At 48.5% G+C, this 14,357-nt stretch overlaps 1 protein-coding gene across 1 annotated transcript in view; it reads right to left on the reverse strand.

Annotated features, from left to right (window-relative positions):
* Positions 1 to 12,632: 12,632 nt before the first annotated feature.
* ADGRB1 (adhesion G protein-coupled receptor B1) overlaps positions 12,633 to 14,357 on the reverse strand; it is a 303,358-nt gene continuing 301,633 nt past the window's right edge. The window contains 1 exon segment of the mRNA XM_087706632.1: positions 12,633 to 13,023. Coding sequence (XP_087562758.1) covers positions 12,826 to 13,023 — 198 coding nt within the window. The 3' untranslated portion in view covers positions 12,633 to 12,825.

Below are 14,357 nucleotides of genomic sequence, written 5' to 3' on the forward strand. Positions count from 1 at the left end.
CCCCCTGGAGTGGGGAGGGAATGGGGATTTTGCAATATCCTTCCCCTGGAGTGGGGAGGGAATGGAGATTATACAGGATACTTCCCCTGGAGTGGGGAGGGAATAGAGATTTTGCAGTATCCTTCCCCTGGAGTGGGGAGGGAATAGAGATTTTACACTATCCTTCCCCTGGAGTGGGGAGGGAATGGAGATTATACAGGATACTTCCCCTGGAGTGGGGAGGGAATGGGGATTTTGCAGTATCCTTCCCCTGGAGTGGGGAGGGAATAGAGATTTTACACTATCCTTCCCCTGGAGTGGGGAGGGAATAGAGATTTTACACTATCCTTCCCCTGGAGTGGGGAGGGAATGGAGATTATACAGGATACTTCCCCTGGAGTGGGGAGGGAATGGGGATTTTGCAATATCCTTCCCCTGGAGTGGGGAGGGAATAGAGATTTTACACTATCCTTCCCCTGGAGTGGGGAGGGAATAGAGATTTTACACTATCCTTCCCCTGGAGTGGGGAGGGAATAGAGATTTTACACTATCCTTCCCCTGGAGTGGGGAGGGAATTGAGATTTTACACTATCCTTCCCCTGGAGTGGGGAAGGAATGGAGATTATACAGGATACTTCCCCTGGAGTGGGGAGGGAATGAGGATTTTGCAGTATCCTTCCCCTGGAGTGGGGAGGGAATAGAGATTTTACACTATCCTTCCCCTGGAGTGGGGAGGGAATGGAGATTATACAGGATACTTCCCCTGAAGTGGGGAGGGAGTGGAGATTTTACAGGATACTTCCCCTGGAGTGGAGAGGGAATGGGGATTTTACAGTATCCTTTCCCCCAGATTCCAAAGAAAAACAATTACCAACCTAATCCAAAGGGAGACTCCCCCCCCAAGAACCGAGACACAGAACAGGACAACGGCATCGCCCTCCTCCCTTACATCAAAGGCGTCACAGATAAAATCAGCAAAATTCTCCACAAACACAATACCAAGGCAGCCTTCAACACTGATCAAAAAATAACCAACATCTTAAGAAACCCCAAAGACAAAATCCAGCTAGAAAACCAAGGAGTCTACGAAATACCATGCAAAATCTGCCCTGCAACATACATTGGACAAATGAACAGGAGAATAAATGCACGCATCGCAGAACGCAAGAACACAGTAAGAAAAAAAGAAAAAACTTCCTCCCTTTTCCAGCACCTTAAAGCTACACGACATGAAATTAATTTTGAAGTAACCAAATTAATCTCTAAAATTGAACTCTTCAACAAGGGAATAATTATGGAAGCTATCAAAATAGAGAAACACCCCCACAACATGAATAAATGTGACGATATCTCCCACCTACCAGACATCTGGAAACCAGCCCTAGTCAACAAACGAGTCCCACCCACCACCCAGGCCGTTACAACACGAAACAACAACGGACACACAGCCAGCACCAATCAGCACCAATCTACCAATCCTGATACAACCACATGACCAATCATTCCACTTACTGAAACAAAGCCAGCACTCCACACACCCCCACCAAGATTTATAGAAAGACGGCAGCTCCGACCACTCTTTAAGCCCAAAACGTAGCCTGAAGATGGCGAGTGAGACCTCGCTGAAACGTTGCCAAGAAAATCTCACTCTTACACGGGAAAAGACCCGAATACAATAAGACCAGCACACGTGAAAAGCTACGAAAATACGAAATATATATATATATTTCTGCTCACAGAAAGTGCTTGACTTACAGCCATTACTTTAATGACCATCTGAAGTTACAGCGACACTGAAAAAAAGGAATTTATGACCGTTCTTCACACTTATACCCATTGTGGCATTCCCAAAGTTACACAATCAAAATTCGGACACTTGCCAACTGACTCATATTTATGACCATAGCAGAATCCTGGGGTCACATGGTCAGTTTTTACGAACTTCTGACAAGCCAAGTCAAGAGGGAAGCCAGATTTACTTAACAATTGTGTTACTAACTTAACGACCGCTGTGATTCACTTAACAATTGTGGCAAGAAAGGTCGTAAAATGGGCCCAAACTCACTTGTCTCCCTTAGCAACAGAAATTCGGGGCTCAACTGTGGTTGTAAGTAGAGGACTACCTCTAACTGGATGCATTTTGTGTGTTTCTTACTTACTGAGGTCTCCTGCTTGCTACTTCTACTGCCAGTCCCGGTTCTTAATGGGCTGATTGGCGTCATCCTTATACACTTCTTTATTAAAAATGAAGTCTCCCATTCATTATGCAAAATTACATAGTGAGCAACACACACTGACATGGATCCAACTTGTCCAGGAATCCACCAAAAAGTGAGTTTGAAAAGAATCCTTGATTTCCCCAGATTCGGCGCCAACCTGCTGAAAGGGTTCCTTTCCAGTTTTTGGAAAAGTGACAATGTGGAGCTAACATCCCCACAATAACAAACATGACACAGTAGCTGTCTACCATCTACCTCTGTAGACTCCAGAAAGCATGATGTGCTACCTGGCATAACTTATGGGCCACAGTATTTCACTCTTTTTCTTCACGTACAATAGCAATAGCAATAGCAGTTAGACTTATATACCGCTTCATAGGGCTTTCAGCCCTCTCTAAGTGGTTTACACAGTCAGCATATCGCCCCCACAATCTGAGTCCTCATTTTACCCACCTCGGAAGGATGGAAGGCTGAGTCAACCCTGAGCTGGTGAGATTTGAACCGCTGAACTGCTGAACTAGCAGTCAGCTGAAGTGGCCTGCAGTACTGCACTCTACCCACTGCGCCACCTCGGCTCTTGCAGAAGTCAACTTGGTTGGCAGGTGACTCTCACTGATACTGTAGAAGAACAAGAGGCAGAATGTGGAGGTGGAGTCAAGCGAGGACTCAGTCTAGAATCATTCCAAGTCCAGTTTCCCTTCAATTCTTTTGAGTGCTATTAGTTGCTGTATAGGCTTGAGCAATAAATCTTCTTAACTGGAACTTAACATACAGTCCAGATCAGTGGTGAAATTCATTTTTTTTAACTACCAGTTCTGTGGGCGTGGCTTGGTGGGCATGGCAGGGGAAGGATACTGCAAAATCCCCATTCCCTCCACACTCTGGGGCCAGCCAGAGGTGGTATTTGCCAGTTCTCCGAACTACTCAAAATATCCACTACCGGTTCTCCAGAACCTGTCAGAACCTGCTGAATTTCACCCCTGGTCCAGATTCTTTAGGTCTGGCATTAAACTAGTCAACCAATGGTCAGGACTAAATTGGCACTAAATAACACTCAACAGAATTCAATTGGGGCATTTGTGGCCACGCAATGATTCTAGGCTACGCCCTCTCTTAACTCTGACCCCAGGATCTGCCTCTTCTTCTCCTACAAATACCTTGCTAACAAGCCAGGGTCCTCCACAAGAACGGAGGGTATGAAGTTAACCCGAAGACACAGACGATATTCATACTTCCTACTACTTCCTACTACCTACTATCTGTTGACCAAAGGCAGCCATGTCATTCTGGAAACGTAAGGCTGTATAATTGTACCAGGGTGGGTTTCTCCTGATGTTATTGCCGGTTTGCTATGCATGCCATTTTGCATGTGCATGCTCACCAGATGCACACTATGTGCACATGCGCAGTTGCAAAAAAAATGCTCTGTGCATGTGCAGAACATTACAAAGGAGCTAAAAAAAACATGCAATGGCATGGGTGACCAGGAAACTGATTCGAGGGTGTGGCCAGCCGGCCTTCCCTACCAGTTTGGTGACCTAGTCACAATTTTCACTACCGGTTTGCTCAAACTGGTGCGAACCGGTAGCAACCCACCTCTGAATTGTACCCCTGATGTTAACAATAACTCTCAGCCCTCCTGAGTGAACCATAATCCCAAAGGTCCCTCCTGTTACAATCTTGTTGCAGTGTAACAAAATCTGACGCATCACTATGACTTCCTCTTTAGCCCAATGACGGAGATGCCTCAGCATCAAGTTTTGCTAATTCAGGTTTTAGAATTTAGAATTTTTAGAATTTTTTTTTTAGAATTTTATTAGAATTTGTAGGCCGCCCTTTTCCCTGAGGGGACTCAGGGCGGCTCACACAAAAACTGGGAAAGGGGAATACAGACATTAGGACAAAACATGTAATAAAATAGCAAGCAACAAACACTCATCATTCGGGCGGGGTAACTATCCTATCCCCAGGCCTGACGGGCGAGCCAGTTCTTCAAGGCTATGCGGAAGGCCTGGACGGTGGAGAGGGTACGAATCTCCACGGGGAGCTCGTTCCAAAGGGTCGGGGCTACTGCTGAGAAGGCCCTCCTCCTTGTAGTTGCCAGCCGACACTGGCTGGCCGATGGAATACGGAGGAGGCCTAATCTATGAGATCTTATCGGTCGTAGGGATGTAATTGGCAGAAGGCGGTCTCTCAAGTATCCAGATCCACTGCCATGTAGGGCTTTATGGGTGATTAATAGCACCTTGAAGCGCATCCGGAGATCAACAGGTAGCCAGCGCAGCTCGCGGAGGATAGGTGTTATGCGGGTGAATCGGGGTGCACCCGCAATCACTCGCGCGGCTGCATTCTGCACTAGCTGAAGTCGCCGGATGCTCCTCAAGGGCAGCCCCATGTAGAGCACATTGCAGTATTCCAGCCTAGAGGTCACAAGGGCCCGAGTGACTGTTGTGAGAGCCTCCCGATTCAGGTAGGGTCGCAACTGGCGCACCAGGCGAACCTGGGCGAATGCCCCCCTGGTCACAGCCGTTAAGTGGTGGTCAAATGACAGCTGTGGATCCAGGAGGACTCCCAAGTTGCGAACCCTCTCTGAGGGGTATAAAATTTGACCCCCCAGCCTGAGTGGTGGAATAATAACCAAATCTTTGGGAGGGAAACACAACAGCCACTCGGTCTTTTCTGGGTTGAGCACAAGCCTGTTCACCCTCATCCAGTCCATAACGGCCTCAAGACCCCGGCTCATCACGTCAACCGCTTCATTGATTTGGCACGGGGCGGACAGATACAATTGAGTATCGTCCGCATATTGATGGTATCTAATCCCGTGCCTGCGGATGATCTCTCCCAGCGGTTTCATGTAGATGTTGAATAGTAGGGGGGATAAGACCGAACCCTGAGGCACCCCATAATTTAGGGGCCTAGGGGACGATCTCTGCCCCCCCACTAACACCGACTGCGACCTGTCCGAGAGGTAGGAGGAGAACCACCGTAACACGGTGCCTCCCACTCCCACCTCCCGCAGTCGTCGCAGAAGGATACCATGGTCGATGGTATCGAAAGCCGCTGAGAGGTCAAGGAGGACCAGGATGGAGGAACGTCCTTCATCTCTGGCTCTCCAGAGATCATCCATCAATGCGACCAAAGCGGTTTCTGTGCTGTAACCGGGCCTGAAGCCTGACTGGAAGGGGTCTAGGTAGTTTGCTTCCTCCAAGGACCGTTGGAGCTGGAAGGCCACCACCTTCTCAACAACCTTCCCCAGGAAGGGAAGGTTGGAGACTGGACGATAGCTATTAAGAACAGCTGGATCCAAGGATGGTTTCTTCAGGAGGGGTCTCACCACCGCCGCTTTCAGTGCGGCGGGGAAGTTCCCCTCCCGAAGGGAGGCGGTCACAACCGCCTGGATCCAGCCTCGTGTCACCTCACTGCAGTTAGTAACCAGCCATGAGGGACACGGATCCAGAACGCAGGTGGAAGTACTTACAGCTCTCATGGCCTTGTCCACATCCCCGGGGGTAACGTCTTGAAACTCAGCCCAGAGCTGTTCTACTTGGTCCCCCTGCGCCTCGGCTGGAACTGCGGGGGTGGAGTCCAAGTCCGACCGAAACCGAGCAATTTTGTCCGCTAAGAATTGGGCATATTCTTCAGCTCTGCCCTGCAAGGGTTCCCCCGCCTCCCTTTTGTTCAATAGGGAGCGGGTTATCCTAAACAGGGCGGCTGGGCGAGACTCAGCGGATGCTACCAGGGTGGCTATGTGCGATCTTTTTGCTGCCCTAAGTGCCCTGGTGTATTCCCTGGTGCAGGTGGTTACCATTGCCCGGTTCGATTCGGACTTATCGGACCTCCAACGGTGCTCTAGGCATCTCCTCCGGCGCTTCATCTCCCGGAGTTCCTCGGTGAACCAAGGGGGTCTCCGGGATCCACCGCCTCGGAGGAGCCGCAGTGGCGCAATCCGGTCGAGGGCCTCCGACGCTGCCGAGTGCCACGCAGCAGCCAGAGTCTCCACCGGATTGTGGGCGAAAGAGTCAGGAATAACCCCAAGCTCTGTCTGGAACCTTACTGGCTCCATAAGACGCCTGGGGCGGAACCACCTGGTCGGTTCCTCCTCCCTACAGTGGGGGTTTGGCCTCCGGAAGTCGAGCCTCAGTAGGCAATGGTCTGACCACGACAGGGGTATGATGTCACTCCCCCTCAGACCAAGATCACAAATCCACTGCTCCGAGAGAAATACGAGGTCAAGCATGTGTCCCGCTGAATGGGTTGGGCCCCGAATTACTTGGGTCAAGCCCATGGCTGTCATGGAAGCCATGAACTCCTGCGCCCCATCAGAGTTTTCACCGAGCGACGGCAAATTAAAGTCCCCCAGGACCATCAACCTAGGGAACTCAATTGCCAGCTCGGCTACCGACTCGAGGAGCGAGGGGAGGGCTGCTGCAACGCTGTTGGGAGGCAGGTACGTTAGCAGCAGACCCACTTGACCCTTGAGGTCCAACTTTAACAGCAAAGACTCACACCCGACAATCTCCGGAGCAGGGACCCTACGAGGAACTAACGACTCTCGGATAACAGCGGCCACACCCCCACCCCTTCCCTGGGCTCTCGGCTGATGCAGCACCTGAAATCCTTCTGGGCACAGCTCTACAAGGGGGACTCCTCCCTCTGGGCCCAGCCAGGTTTCAGTAATACATGCCAGGTCTGCCCTCTCGTCTAAAATTAAGTCCCGGACGAGAGGAGCTTTATGTACAACAGACCTGGCATTTAGCGACAACAGCCTGAGACCAGGGTCCTGACTACTTGCGCCATCTGGTCTTGGAGTGGGACTCCTAGGGCCGGAAGGAGGGATCTCTGTAATGTAGCGAACCCTCCTTCCCCGGTAATGGCCTGCCCTAAAGTCCCCGCCGTATCTGCCCCTCCCTGTTACGACCGCAATACCCCGACCCTCTCCCGTGTCTCTGGTCCCCTCAACCACCCCCGTGGCCCCCGCGACTCCCGGCAGGTCCTCCGAATCACGCATACTCATACACTCCCCCAAACAGTCCCCACATAAGAAGTTAAAAACACAAAATTACAACAATATGATCATAAAAAAGTGGGACATTCATCCATCTCAAGCGTACCTCAAGCATAACCCATACAAAGACGGAAGAAAAAGGTGAAAGAAAAGAAAGAAATTATAAATTGCGCAAAAAAAAAATTGATTGGTTTAAAGTGCGAATAGTTCTGGGAAGGTCCAAAAAAAGTCCAAGATGGTTAAGGCAAGGAGAGGGCCTTCTATGTACTGTAAGTACCCCCGCTCGGCCAGTAGTGGCGCTATCTGTGGCCGCAGGTCCAAGGCGGCATCAGGCAACAATGGCCGTGGCAGATGAAAGTGTAGATAAAAGAGCAGATGAAGATATACTCCAAAAGGTCCAAAAGCCGCATTCCAAGAGGAGTCTAGTCCCACCCAGCAAAAGGCCCTGCAATGGCAATGGCAACGGCCCAGTGGGGGGGAGAATGCACCAACAGGGGAGGCCAAGCCGAGGGGAGAGGAAGGAGGATGCAGTAGCAGCAGATGAAGACAGCCTCCCATTCTCTCCCAGTGCTGTTCCAGGCTAACCGCCTTCTCCCTGGGGCAATGAATAGTCCAATGCAAGTCCACAGCAACCAAACACACAGACGAGAAAGAAAGTAGCATAAAGGGGGGGGAGAGATTTTTCTCAGCCAGCAAGTGGAGGAGAGTCAAGGCTCTCTCAGGTCGGCCGGGTCACAACGAACCTCCAACGATAGTTATCCAACGCCTCTAACCGAGTTGGGTCGCGATGCCTTCCAAGCGGCACCCGGGCGGTGTCTTTAAAGGCCGCTCTGAATCAGCTGGGCCGCGGCGTCTTCCGGGCGCCCCCGAACGGCGTCAGCGTCTTTCGCAAAAGGCAGCCTCGGGGAGCAAAATCTCTCCACTCCGCTGCCAGCACCAAACTCTCCGTAAGATCGCTCTTGCCCTGATCTCTCTTCAGCCTCCGAACGGCAACCGGGTGGTGTCTCTGAGCGCCTCACTAATCAGCTGAGCCGCGGCGTCTTCCGGGCACCTCCGAGCGGCGTCGGCGTTTTTTGTAAAAGGCAGCCTTGGAGAGCAAAATCTCTCCAGTCCACTGCCAACACCAGACCCTCCGAGAAATCGCTCGCGCCCTGGTCTCTCTCACGCTCGATTTCTAGGAGCAATTTCTCCTTCTTTTGGCTATTTTTCCAGTGTGGACGCCGGAGCGAAAAGCCCGGCAGCCATGTTCCTTCGCACATGCGCTGGTTTTGCCAACTAGTGGCACTTAAATGTATCGGGCAATGACTCCTTCTCTTCTTGCAATGGTATGTGGGAAAGAAACTGGAGACAGAGTGAAGAGACACTAACTACCAGTTAGATAAGAGATGGCATAGCCTGCAGCTACATAGCAGGTAGGTCAAGAAGCTCTGAAGAAGTTCCTTCAGCTGTAAAGCAACTGTTAGCCCAGCCAGGTAAATCAGAGTGGAAACAGAATACAGAGTACCGCCAGAGTTGGAAGGGACCTTGGAGGTTTTCTAGTCCAACCCTCCCCCTTTGACCTCTTATTCTATTGCAATCTTTTTCTTGAGATAACAAGCCACAATGCTTGTCAACAGGTGCACCATGAGGGTGGGCCCATATCAGATGTCATCATGGCATGTAAGCCTTCACATCATTGGCAGGAAGATGTCATCCTGTACGTGACATGAATATCTAAACAGGACATGTATGTGTGTATAAATACGCACATATATAGGCATGTATAAACAGGATAAGACAAACTAATTCTACTTGGTTGTAAGGCTACATTAACAGAGTCTTGCAAGGCTGAAAGGGACTTCCTGCTACCTCTTTTAACAATTTGATTAATTAGGGTATATCCTTCAAACGTTCCTTCCTGTGACCATCAAACCACAGAGGTGAGATTCAGCCAGTTCAGACCAGTTCGGGCAAACCAGATGCTAATTTTGCATCTCCTTTGCCGAACCAGTTGTTGCAAGGATTAGCTGGCCCCACACACTCCCCCTCGCCTCTCCCAGGAGTCTTCATATGACCCGTTCCTCATGCCAGGTAAGTACAGGGCCCACGCAGAAGTACAGAAATGGGCCCAAAGAAGAAAAGGAAGAAAGGGAGGGAGGGAGGGAGGGAGGGAGAAAGGAAGGAAGGAAGGAAGGAAGGAGAGAGTGGGAATAAAGAAATAAAGAGAGACAAAAGAGAAGAAAGAAAGGTATGAAGAAGGAAGAGAAAAAGGAAGGAAGGAGGGAAGGAAGAAAATGTATGGTTGAGAGGGGAAGGAAGGGAGGGAGGAAGGAAGGAAAGAAGGAAGGAAGGAGAGAGTGGGAGTAAAGGAATAAAGAGAGACAAAAGAGAAGAAAGAAAGGTATGAGGAAGGAAGAGAAAAAGGAAGGAAGGAGGGAAGGAAATGTATGGTTGAGAGGGGAAGGAAGGAAGGGAAGAAGAAAGGAAGGAAGAAGAGAGTGGGAGTAAAGGGATAGAGATAGAGAGAAAAGAGAAAGAAGACAGGTATGAGGAAGGAAGGAAGAGCAGAAAAGAAGGAAGGCAAGAAGGAAGGAAATGTATGGTTCAGAAGTAGGTAGGTAGGTAGGTAGGTAGGTAGGTAGGTAGGTAGGTAGGTAGGTAGGTAGGTGGGTAGGTAGGTAGGTAGGAAAGAAGGAAGGAAGGAAGGAAGGAAATGTATGGCTGAGAGGGGAAGGAAGGGAGGAAGGAAGGAAAGAGATTATAACGAGAGCGAGGAAGGGTCTGAGAGAAGACCTGCCTTAGCACTTGCCCACCAAAGATGCCCCCTTACATGAGTGATGTCGAGCTGGCCATGCCCATCCCAGCCACACCCACCCCAGGGCCCCCCTGAGGCCAAACACAACCCTTATCCGGCCCTCAATAAAATCGAGTTTGACAGGTCCCTTCCAACTCTGCTCCTTTGCACCACACTTTACTCTCTGGCGCAGAAGGAACAAACGAAAGCATTCCTTATAGAAGAAAACACAATATTTCTTTTTCCAAAGGGAGATGAGATGGGAGGAATCGGGTCTCCCATCAAGCTGCAAGAATATTACGAACGCTTTCATAATAGGATAACTTCTATTTGGGAAGGAGGCGATGGTGGCCGTTGTCAGTTAACCAAAACACAATTGTCGTTTGCAAACAAAAAGGAAACAAAAAAAGGAATAAAAATACATCCCACCTTTTCATTATTGGGGGGCGGGGGGGGGGGAAGAGAGCGATGAACCACGACAAAGAGAATGGAAAACGATCAGAAAAGCAACATAAAAATGGAAGTACAATTTATCGGTTTTTCTCTGCATGGAGAAAAAGAGGTTGATATTTTGTTTGAAAATTGCTGAGACTTTCCATTTTAAAAAACCCTGATTATTATCATTATTATTTTCCCTTCGCTTAAATATTGCTTACCATGTAATGGTTAATACAGATGTCAAAAAGAGACAATATTGTTTTTTTCCAGTTCCCTATTTTTTGGGACAAGGGCATAATCCCACAAACTTGATTTATTTTTATTTTTTCTCATGGAAAACTTGGAGCCATTCTTAAACTCGTGCTGTCCTTGTTAGGAACCACTGCCAACTGGTTTGGGCAGGATAATTTGTGAGTTTTGCTGAATTCTTGACGCATTCAGACAAAATCGTGCTACGGTAAGGACGCCGTTGAGGTTTCAACGTCTGCAAAATCAGATTATTTTAAAGACCGAAGCAAAAAGGATTAGCAACCTCCTACACAATCCCCAAAACTTACAAAGATTTATTTTTTGCAAAGTCAGATGCCTTTTTGCTTTCCCCTCCAAAAGCAAAATCGGGGGCAGGGGGGGGGGAACCCCGCTTGGTATCCTTGCTTCCCCCATGCGTGTGAGGCCCATGGGACGGAAGGAAGTTTTTTTTTTTTTCAAATGACACAAACCAAAGCAAGAGAAAGTTTGTGGGTTTCAAGTTCTCTTTTTATTGAAGAAAAGGAAGAGAAAAAAAAAACGAAGAAAAAATAGAGTTTTTTTTTCCCCCCCAAGTGAACTGTTACTCACTGCGTGTGTGTGTGTGTGTGTTTGTGTGTGTTTTGTTTTTGTCTCGGTTTGTCTCCAAGTCTAAGGCAAATTGTTCTCCCATCTCCTCCACATCTCCGGGTCGCTTCGCCGAAAACTTTCTGCTTTTGAAAAAGCGGATGGGTTGAGAGATGGAGAAGGGTCTCGTAGTCTTTTGAGAACGAAAAATAGGAGGGGGAAGAAATAGGAAACGATCTGAATCCATTTGGAACAAAAGCCCACCATGAGTTTCTGGAGGAACATGGACCACGAGTCAATAGGATGACGTACGTTCTTTCTCGCTCATCGTTTTCTTTTCCTTTTATTTAGTTTTTATTTATTTTCTTCTTTTTTTTAAAAAAAACAACCCCTCCCTTTTACCCAGTAAAGCAAGTTCTGTAGTCGTCCAGTTGAGTGGATTTTTAACTCGCTTTAAGAGGAGAGATTCTTCATTGTCCGAACAATGTTAGTGAAGATGGTGAAGAGGTGGAATTAGAAGACACCGATTTGAAATATTTTCACGTGGACCGTTTCTCCATCTCCCTTCCTTCTCCACCCATGTTCTCCGAATGAGCCCGTGGAGGGTTGACGGAGACGCCCGCCGCGAAGGTTTAGGTCTCTCTCGTTTTGAGATTCTGGTGCTTTTCCACGGGTGGCATGGAGGTGTGGAAGGGCGATGGGTGTTTTCCTCTTTTTTGTTCCTCATGGATTCGGGAGCCAAGTGCAAGGAGATGAGCGCCCAATGATTGGTGACCTCCAGTGTGCCAACCAGTGGTTGGTCTCCCATTGGCGTCCTGCTGTCTTTCTGCTTGCCACATTTTTGTCATCCCCAACGTTCGCGTGGCTATCCACACCAAAGACCCGTCACTCGTCCCATTTTTTCCCCTCTAATAATGTTTTGGAAAAGTTTTAATTCTTCTATTTTTTTCCTCCTCCCCCCTTCCCCAATTTTTCCCCTTCCCTTCGGCCAACCTTTCTTTCTTACCCAGGAAAGCTCAGGTTTTGTTTCCCTGTTGTTACTGTGCTTGAAAAAGGAATAGTTCTCCCCCCCCCACCCATCTCGGTCTACGGAGAACATAACCAAGATCATGTTGAATGTTCCTCCTCGGAGCAATCACGTTTCAGTGAGACTCCAGCTGGCTCAGTTCTCTGCATTTTAATTCCACATCATGGATTCATGCTCTGTTTTCTTTCTTTCTTTCTTTCTTTCTTTCTTTCTTTCTTTCTTTCCTTCCTTCCTTCTTTCTTCCTTCCTTCTTTCCTTCCTTCCTTTCTCCCTCCCTCCCTTCCTTTCATTGATTCATTCATTCATTCTTTCTTTCTTTCTTTCTTTCTTCCTTCCTTCTTTCCTTCCTCCCTTCCTTCCTTTCATTGATTCTCTTTCTTTCTTTCTTTCTTTCTTTCTTTCTTTCTTTCTTTCTTTCTTTCTTTCTTTCTTTCTTTCTTAAAAAAAATCCCAACCTGTTTGTATTTTGTTCTTGTTTAGTTTTTCCAGTGGGGTGAGGAAAAACACCCAAAGAGTCTTTTATTATTATTATTATTGTTATTGTTATTCTTTTCTCCTCTCCTCTTCCTCAGACCTCGGTCTGGAGGTCAATAATGTCCTGTCCCACCAGGGGAATGGTTGCGCCCGTCTTCTCCCATTCCACAGTTTTGAGTTCTAAGGGAGATTGGATCTCCGTCTCCATCTCCTTCCTGACCCACGCTGGGGGCGAGTGGACCTTCCGGAGGCCTTCCCAAGGTCTCTTGTTCGGCGTCTGCTGCTTCTCTTGCTGGAGGGGAATCAGAGCACAGAAAGAAAAAAAGGGAACGTCAAAATCAAAGGAGGATACAGAATACACATTATTTATTTATTTATAGGCCGCCCAATCCCGAAGGACTCCGGGCGGCTTACAAAAAAGAGGAAGAAGAAATAATAAAAAGACAGATTTAAAATCACAAAACCACATGCATTCGTTCTAATCGGGGCTGGACCTCAACAATGAGGTCAACAGCCCCAGGCCTGCCGGAATAGCCAGGTTTTAACAGCTTTTCTGAAGGCCATGAGAGTGGGTGAGGTCCGGATCTCTGGGGGTAGCTCATTCCAAAGGGTCGGAGCAGCCACAGAGAAGGCTCTCCTCCGGGGAGCCGCCAGCCGACATTGCCTGGCTGACGGCATCTGAAGGAGGCCCAATCTGTGGGATCTCACCGGCCTTTGGGAGGTATGTGGCAGTAGGCGGTCTCGTAGGCACGCTGGCCCTAAGCCATGTAGGGCTTTAAAGGTAATAACCAACACCTTGAATTGCGTCCGGAGACCAATAGGGAGCCAGTGCAGCTCGCAGAGGACAGGTGTAACGTGGGTGTACCTCGGTACACCAAGTATCGCTCGCGCGGCTGCATTCTGGACTAGCTGTAGTCTCCGAACGCTTTAAAAGAGCGATAAAAGAGTTGGAAAGGACCTTGGAGGTCTTCTAGTCCAGGGGTCTCCGATATTGCCGTAACCCAGAAGAGGAGCTGTCCAGGGGTTATGTTTGCACCAGAAAATGAACTTCTAGTGTTTCCACCACGCGGGTGCGTGCCAGCCAGCTAATGTTCTAGTTACTGTCACAAGGGTGCGTGTGATGATCAGCTCGAAAACGGAAGAGATCCGCTCTTCCAGTTTCCGGAGCTGCTGCACACACAAAGGCCAACTGATCATCTTGTGCTGTGATGTAATCTCCCCAGATGCCATGTGGTAGAGGGCTAATCCTACCTCTGTTGGATCCTGGGTAAGACCTAGCTTTATCTCTTAAGTCCTGGCATCTGCTGTGGGCTATTGAGGAAGGTGGGGGGCTATTAAGAGTGAGCCTGCTTCCTGCCTCTAAAAAAACATTTTTCTCCATTTCTCATCCAGGGAAATGTAATGTTCTGCCTTTTCAATGTTTCCTAGACTAGTTCCTTTTTCTAGGAGATGATAGGTGCTAATTTCTTACAACACCTCCAATGTTGGAGCACTCACAATTTCTGGAGGCAAATCATTCCACTGGTTGATTGTTTTTCACTACCAGGACATTTCTCCTTAGTTCTAGATTGCTTCTCTCCTTGATTATTTTCCATCCAATGTTTCTTGTTCTACCCTCAGGTGTTT

The sequence above is a fragment of the Thamnophis sirtalis genome, unplaced genomic scaffold (assembly GCF_051295495.1).
Source record: "Thamnophis sirtalis isolate CommonGarterSnake01/CBP01778 unplaced genomic scaffold, rThaSir2_p1.2 scaffold_2, whole genome shotgun sequence".
Lineage (NCBI taxonomy): Eukaryota > Metazoa > Chordata > Lepidosauria > Squamata > Natricidae > Thamnophis > Thamnophis sirtalis.